The 8,664-nt window shown below is 33.5% G+C and overlaps 1 protein-coding gene across 1 annotated transcript in view; it reads right to left on the bottom strand.

Moving 5' to 3' along the window:
• Nucleotides 1-5,064: 5,064 nt before the first annotated feature.
• The window catches only part of Map3k1 (mitogen-activated protein kinase kinase kinase 1), a 76,767-nt gene continuing 73,167 nt past the window's right edge, over nucleotides 5,065-8,664 (bottom strand). The window contains exon 20 of the mRNA XM_026385960.2: nucleotides 5,065-7,607. Within this exon, the coding sequence (XP_026241745.1) occupies nucleotides 7,458-7,607 (150 nt within the window). The 3' untranslated portion in view covers nucleotides 5,065-7,457. The remainder of the gene's footprint in view (nucleotides 7,608-8,664) is intronic.

The raw sequence follows: 8,664 nt of genomic DNA, 5'->3' as shown, positions 1-8,664 counted from the left end.
ACCCAATTTTTCCAGCACTATTTATTGAAAAGACTAATCTTTCTCTAATGTGTTCTTAGCATGTTAGTTGAAAATCAGTTGACTATAAGGTGTGTGATTTATTTCTTTGCTTTTTATTCTGTTCCACTGGTCTCTGTGTATTTTTTTTAATTACTTCTCTTTTCCTTCCTTATTTTTTTTTATTATTGGTTGTTCAAAACATTATAAAGCTCTTGACATATCATATTTCATACATTTGATTCAAGTGGGTTATGAACTCCCATTTTTACCCCGTATACAGATTGCAGAATCACATCGGTTACACATCCCTCTGTGTATTTTTTTGAAATTTTTTTTTAGTTGTAGGTGAACCTAATATTATTTTTGTTTATTTATTTATTTTTATGTGGTGCTCAGGATGGAATCCATGGCCTCACATGTGTGAGGCAAGCACTCTACAACCCCAGCCCTCTGTGTATCTTTTAATGCCAATACCATGCTGTTTTGATTACTATAGTTTTGTAGTATATTTGAAGTCAGGTAGTGTAATGCCACTGACTTTATTTTTTGTTGTTGTTGTTCAAGATTGGCTTTGACCAAACAGAGTGTTTTGTGATCCCATAAAAATTTAAGGATTGTTTTTTCTAGTTCTTTGAAGAATGTCATTGGTATTATAACAGGGATTGCATTGGATCTGTAGATTGCTTTGGATAGTATGGACATTTTAACAAATTGAGACTTTCAATCCATGAGTATGGGATGTATTACCCCTGTGTGTATATGTGTGTCCTCTTCAATTTCTTTCATTAGGTTTTATAGTTTTCATTGTAGAAATCTTTCACCTCTTTAGTTAAACTTATTCCTAGATTTTTTTGGTAACTATTATAAATGGGACTGTTTTCTTGATTTCTATTTCAGTTAATTCATACTAGCAACCCTACTGATTTTTGTATGTTGATTTTGTATCCTGCAATTTTATGAAGTTCTAACATGCTGTAAATTCTAAGATGTATATTTTAGCTGGGCATTATGGTACATACCTCTAATCTCAGTGACTCAGGAGGCTGAGGCAGGAGGATTGCAGGTTTGAGACCAGCTTCAGCAACTAAAAAGACCCTAAGCAACTAAGACCCTGTTTCAAAATAAAAACATAAAAAGGGCTGGGGATGTAGCTCAGTGATAAAGCACCCCTAGGCTCAATCCTTAGAGCCAAAATAAAGAAAGAAATAGAGAAATAATAAACAAACAAGATATATGTTTTAAATTGAATTTTACAGAAACTGAAAAATATAGGGACACAAATGGCTTCTGAACTCAGTGATATCTTGAAAGGTGGATCATCTAGTTTGATTATGTGAGAAATGACTACAGAGCAGAAATAAAAATAAAAAAAAGTGGAAAACAGCAACACTCAAATAGAAGACACCATCTGAGGCTAAAACCATGGGATTGACCAAAGTGAGTTCCTTGGTATACCTTGAATTATAGAATGATTGATATTCTCTTTTCCTCATTTGTAAAATAGAGTATAATCTTTGTGCTTCAAATTATGCCTGACAGATAGTAGCTGGTGAAGAAATTTATATTCCTCTTCTCCATAGCTTAACACTTTTTATGCTTTCTTATACACGATTTAAAAGTAGCTATTAGAGCACAATCGGTTAAGTTTATGACATCTAGAAGTAGTTGAGCATTTATGTGAATGTATATAACATCACATCATATAGATGTTAAAAAGAGGTATTATTTTCACTGAAGTTTTTTTAAAAAATGCTTTCCTTATTTTGTCAAAAAGCACTTTGTTGAGAGTGGGGGAAGCTGTGTGTGAACACAGGTGTTATATATAAGGTTATCTGGAAAGGTTATAAAGGTTATCTGTACCTTTTACCCAATTTTGCTTTGAACCTGTTTTTAAAAAATAAAGTCTTTTCAACTAGGATCTAGCAATCCTACTCCTAGGTAACTATGTAAAGGAAATGAAATCAAAGACACATCTGCACATTCATGTTTATTGCAGCATTATTCCCAACAGCTAAAAAACGGAAACAACCTCAGTGTCCATCAACTAAAATGGATAAACGAGGTACACATACACAATGAAATAGTATTCTGACATGAAAAATTAAATCCTGATATTTGGGACAACGTGGATGGACATGGAGATCATTACAGGAATAAGTCAGACACAGAAGACAAGTACTACCTGATCTCTCTCACATCTGGAACCTAAAAAGTTCATCCCTTAGAAACTGAGAGTAGAAAGATGGTTACCAAAGGCTGCGGAGAATACAGACAGAAGGTTAGAAAAGAGCTGATCATCAGTACTGTTATAGATAAGAGTAAGAAGTCCTAGTGTGCTATAGATAACTGCGAGTGTGTGTGCATGTGCGTATGTAGCTCAATAAGATTTTGAATGACTTAACCATAAAGAAATGTCTGAAGAGATATTTTATTGATTTGAACATCACACAATGTAAACAAGTATCAAAACATCATATAGTGGATAAAGAAAATGTGGTACATATACACAACAGAATATTATTCATCCCTAAAGAAAAGTGAAATTATGGCATTTGGCAGTAAATGGATGGAACTGGAGACTGTCATGCTAAGTGAAATAAGTCAGTCTCCCCAAATCAAAGACTGAATGTTTTCTCTGATATGCTGATGCTAACACATAGTGGTAGGGGGAGACTAGAAGTTCATTGGATCAGACACAGAGGAATAAAGGGAAGGGAGGAGGGATGGGAATAGTAAAGACAGTAGAATGAGTCAGACATGATTTTCCTATGTTCATATATGAATATACAACCAGTGTAACTCCATATCACGTTCAACTACAAGAATGGGAATTTTTACTCCATGTATGTATGCTAAAATTCTAAGGTCATGTATATTTAAAAAGAATAAATAAAAAACATTTTATAGTATCCCATAAGTGTATCCAATTTACCTTTATCAGTTAAAATAGAGATGCACATGTACAGATAATTTAAGAATAAAAAATAAAGTCTATTAGAAAAAAAGCCCTAGTCAGGTTGAAGTGAGGACAGTCCACACAGAAAGACAAGTAGGGTGGACAATAGAGATTAATTACATGGGAGAGAAAGACAAGGAATAACTGAGTGAATAGCCAAGTATATTAAGAATAAATGGAAGCTGGGCATGGTGGTACATGCTTGTAATCCCAGTGGCTCGGGAGGCTGAGGCAGGTTGATTATAAATTTGAGGACAGCCTCTGCAACTTTGTGAGGCCCTAAGCAACTCAGCAAGACCCTGTCTCAAAATAAAAAATAAGAAGAGCTGGGGATGTGGCTCAATGGTTAACAACCCCTGGTTCAATTCCCAGTTATCAAAACAAAAAACAAAACAAAAATGAAAACACACACCCCCAAAACAAACAAAAACAAAACAAAACAAGAAAAAGAATTGGTGCCAGGTTTCTCTGAGAGTTGTAAATTTGGAAAGAGAGACTGCTTGAATAAACCCTTTCAGTGTTTGATCAAAACAAGAAAAAGAATTGGTGCCAGGTTTCTCTGAGAGTTGTAAATTTGGAAAGAGAGACTGCTTGAATAAACCCTTTCAGTGTTTGATCAAATGGTAAGATTGGTGTGAACTCGTGGTTTGCATGTGGCTGTGTGCATGTAGGTTTACATATGCTATTTCGCATTTGTGTGTATAAAACTGTGTATATTCATGTATATATTATAGTTCTATGAAGAGGGCCCATGAGTACTGATACCCAGTAGCAATGAGCTAGCACTCAGATTTTGGTTTTTATTTTTTGCTTTTTACATGAATATTTAATTTATTCACATTTAGTGTAACTGACAGTTGGATTTAGGTCTGACATTTTCCAATTTTTTTCTATTCCATTTGTCCTTTACTCTGATTCCCTTTATTCTCTTCTGTGACCACTGAGTCATATCCCTAGCCCTTTTTATTTTTTGAGACAGGGCTTTGCTAAGTTGCTGAGGCTGGCTTTGAACTTGTGATCGATCCTCCTGTCTCAGCCTCACAAGACACTGGGATTACAGGTGTGTGCCACACACTGAGGCTCCTTCCTTCTTTTGAGGTAATTGTTTTAAAACTAATACATAAAAGATAAAATTGTACATATTATTGGAGTGCCATGTAATGTTCTATATATGTATACATTATGTAGATTTGGGTTTTCAGGTATCATTTTCCATCAAAGGAATTGAGTTTTTTGGACAAAATGGCTGATCCAAGAACCAAAGCAGATGACACATAAGATGGCACTGGAAGTAATGGAGGTGTCCAAAGAATAATGGTGACTTGCCAAGGACAAAGCAGTAGCTCTCAGAAGCTCCTACTAGTCAAATCTGTTACAAATTGAGTAAATTCATGACGTACAATGAATAAATAGAAGAGAAAGTTCTTCTTAATGGCAAAATGGCAACTAATACCATATAAGGAACAAAGAGAAAATAATGCCATTTGGCAACCATCTGAGTAATAAGAGCCAGGAGCTACCAATGGACCAGAAATAGGCTATTTATGTAATACTTAATATTTAGGTGAGTATTAATTATAAAGAGAAACAGTAACTCCACAGTGGCAGTATCTATCACTGGTGAACCGTGAACCTTGTATGCGTCCTGCTGTGGTGAGCTGAGAAGAGCACAGCGTCTCCTCTGATGGTAGAGCCAAGCCTGCATGCTCTGAGTCTCATTATGAGGTAGCACCAAAGTCAAATTGAGGGGCTTCTAAAACCAATAACGTATAATTATTAAAAATACTAGGTTCATGAAGGTCAAAGAAGAACAAATGACCAGTTCTATGTTTCTAAAACCGAAGAAATATGACAGTAAGAACAACAGGTAATCCTGGTTTGGATCCTCTGGCTATAAAGGACATAATTGGGCAGCTAGAGAAATTTGACTAGGGTCTTTGGGTGAAGGGTATATAGCAACTGTTTGTGTTGTTCTTGCAACGTTTTTATGAGCATGAAATTATTTTTAAAAAACCTCAAAAGTAACAAATTAACTTTTGTTCAAAAAATTTTATTTACTATAAAGACAAAACACCAAAATAGGTACAAATACTATAAAATTGGTTCAATGGGGTAAAAATTTTAATTAAAATATCTTGATATATTTAAAATAACAAAGGATACATTTAAGCCAAATTTTCTTAACCCAGAGATTTTTTTTTTTTTTTTGTAACATTTGTTTACATAGTAAGGTGCTAATAGAAGTTAGCCCTTAAGCCCTGGAAGTCTTAGGAATCATAGTCACACAGCAAATATAATTTCGTTGTGAAAGTGAACTTTGGTAGAAGAAAAATCTATAGGACACCTGAGGTAGTAGAAACTGGAATAAACAGCAGTAGACGTTATTTACAATTTGTGTACCAAATAACATTAAGAACACAAAAATAATTACACAATACAATTTTCAGTCCAGCTTTGATCCAAAGAAAATAGAATATTACATCACATTTGCATTGAAAACAAAACAAAAAACAAAACACCACAATTACCAGCAAGCTGAGGGAACTGCAAACAAACTCAAACACAGTGGATTGACATCTAGAAATAGTTTGAGTTTGAAATGTGGTGGGCATGGTGATCTACAAAGTAATACTGATTAGCTGAGGTTCCTCAGTTTATACAGTTTACATTTCTGTCAGACACAGTATTAATCTGACCGATGATCTTCCAGTACATAAAATGGCAAGAGTGCGTCCTTTAAAGCTTGCACATAAGAGACTTGGAAACAATCTTATTAGAATTGTGAAAATTCTAAGTAGTCAAAAAAACCAAAAACAAAAACAAAATAAAAAAGCAAAGGACAACACATTTAGAGCTACCAAACTTCACATTTCTGTACTATTTTTTAACTCTTCAAATATTGCCAATCTTCCAAAAACAAAGGAATGTAAAATTTCACTAAGAAACACAATCACATTAAAAAAAACTGCCTTTTAAAAATTATAGCAATATATCCCTGTAAACTTATCTTGTAACTTCTTTTACTTCCAATTTGTGTTGTACATTCTAAATGTACTCTATATAGCTTATTTAGTTTATCCTGAGTCTTTGAGATTAACCAATTCTATTTCACACTGGCTTCTGAAGAGTTAAAACTTAACATCTCAAAGTTGTGTTTAATAGTTAATCAGTACATGATTTAAAAGACTCACATACATGAAAGGATAAGAGAGCTACCATTTTCCTTCAGAATTCCATGCATCTGAATTCAACTCCAGATTAAACCATTAAATAACTGCACAAAATTCAAGGAATTATTATGTAAATGAATTCAATTTCACTTTTTTTTCTGAACACTTTTTCTAAGTTCAAAGCAAATTTATTTTTTTAAAAAATTACTGATTAATAGTTGAGTAATTAGGTTAATTTTTCTTTATCAGCTATGCCTAGTTTAAAGAGACGATGCATGGTGGAAGGAATATAGCAGTTACATTTTATAATCAATGGTAATGATGAATGATGGATTGTTATATAAAGAGTAAGTCTTAAATGGTGTGAAGTTTCCTACCATTTAGCAAAAGAAACCAAAACACTAAAAAAATTCAAATAAATTTGAAGGTAATCCTGTTCTTGATTGTAAGCTGAACAGTTGATTTTGTTAATTTATATTTAATCTGCACAGTAAAAGTAGTGACTGACTCAATATAGGCAGTACTTTATTATATTCCAATTAAAAAATTTTCAATCTGTAGTTAAAAACTCTTGTAATAGCAAGATATTTAATAAATTCTAATTCACACTTAGTTCTATTTTTTTTCCTGTTTCTTTTTTTTCTGGTTTGAAAAGATCACCTTTCCCTGAATATTAAAGAAAAATGAAGGTGAAATAAAAATACAGAACCATAATTTCCAAAAACGAAATGAATGGGCCAACAGTAAAATGCACATGAACCACAATTGCCCAGGCATTTAAAAAAAAAAAAAAGTCAATTGTGGGTCAAGAAGATATCAACTTTAAAAAATTATGTATTTACTGCTACTCATACCATACTCTGACCTAAAAGAGGCAGATACTGATTTTTATAGCCAGTGACCAAAAAAAAAAAGGAACGGAATTGTAGAACCCCCTGCTTGTGATCACTATAGGAAATGGAAGAATAACTGAAACATTAAAATAGATCCTGAGCCCCTCAGCTGCTAATATTGCTGAAAAAGTGCTCCAAAAAATAAAATTATGCTTCTGTTTAGTCATGCAAACGTCATTGCTTTCCTGTTCACCTAGGGCCAGTTCGTTGAAAGGCACGGTTTACAGTTTCTGCACAATTTGTGGACTTTTGCATATTGAGCTTAGGTACAGATCATGATTTGTCAATCACATACTTAGGTAAGGGTTCCCCACTGGCCTCATTCATAGCTGTACAGTGGCATGAAGGCCAGTAGAATATCGACGTGGTTTCCCACGAAAGTTTTTTTTTCTTGTTGAGCATCCTGTCTCTATTACAGTTTTTATTTGTATAAATTGGCTACCATGTTGTACGGAAGACTGGATGCTTCAGTAGCTCTCTTGATGGAGGTCTGTCCTGAGGTTGAAGTTCTAAACAACGAAGAGCCACATCACGTAAGCCAGGAGACAGATGTGAAGGGATTGATGGGGCAGTAGTTGCACTAGCAATCTGTAAGAAAAAAAGCAATAGTGTCGAAATTTTCCACAAGTGCACTTTGGATATAGAAAACATGTGCATGAATTTCAAAACCTCTATCTATACATGATTGTCCACTGCATTAATTTTTATCTTCGATTTGGACACACATTAATTCTTAGTATCAAACACCATGAAGAACTAACTTTTTGATAAATAAGAATGAATCTAAATAACTTAAACCTACCTACTTCTAATCATAAGAAAACTTTCCCCTTTCCCACCCTAGTAAGTGAATGCTTTGGATTAAAAAATACAGATATAAAAAAAATTCTAAAAAGTCTATGATCTTATACCAAGATATACTTGACTGATATGTATACACCTTAAACACCAGAAAACAAAAAATATAAAACAAAAAATGACATCCATTCTCCCTATTTCCAAATGTAACCATTCACCTATTTCTCGTATTTCCTTCATTAAGTAAAAAAGTCAATATTTTCATACCTCAGATTTTCTTTATAAAATTTCTACAAAAGGGAACACTTTATACATTCTGCTCTTTTCACTTATTACTATATCTCATAGCACTTTGTAAATCAACACCACCAACTTGACCTTACTCTCAAAATTTGTACAGTTTTACATTGTGTGTATAATTTCTTAGTGTCGGGCACTTCCATTAGTTCAGGTTTTAGATTCTACAATTAATTGTGCAATGGATAATCCTGAACTTGGCAATTTCCTATAGATAAATTTAAGAATGGATTCCTAACAATGGGCAGAGCTGAATCAAAGAATAGGGGCATTTAAAATTTGGGCAGCTATTGCCAAATCACTCTCTAAAAAAACAAAGGTGCTATAGCAACTTAAACTATCATAAAGAGGGTATAAAAGTATTTGAAAAAATACCTATTTGTGGCTTTCATAGATCTCAAAGTATTTACTGGGAGTTATGGAAACTGAAAATGTCACAGTATAATTCTCTTTAAACTCTACCTGTGAGGAAGAATGCAATGAAATCTGTTATATAATATTGAACTGTGCCATTTCCATTTGTTTCTGGGATTTTAACAAAACTCTAAAA

The sequence above is a fragment of the Urocitellus parryii genome, chromosome 1, assembly GCF_045843805.1.
Source record: "Urocitellus parryii isolate mUroPar1 chromosome 1, mUroPar1.hap1, whole genome shotgun sequence".
NCBI classification, from domain to species: domain Eukaryota; kingdom Metazoa; phylum Chordata; class Mammalia; order Rodentia; family Sciuridae; genus Urocitellus; species Urocitellus parryii.
The sequence above is the reverse complement of the archived record's forward strand: the minus strand, read 5'-3'. Positions and strand labels throughout refer to the sequence as shown.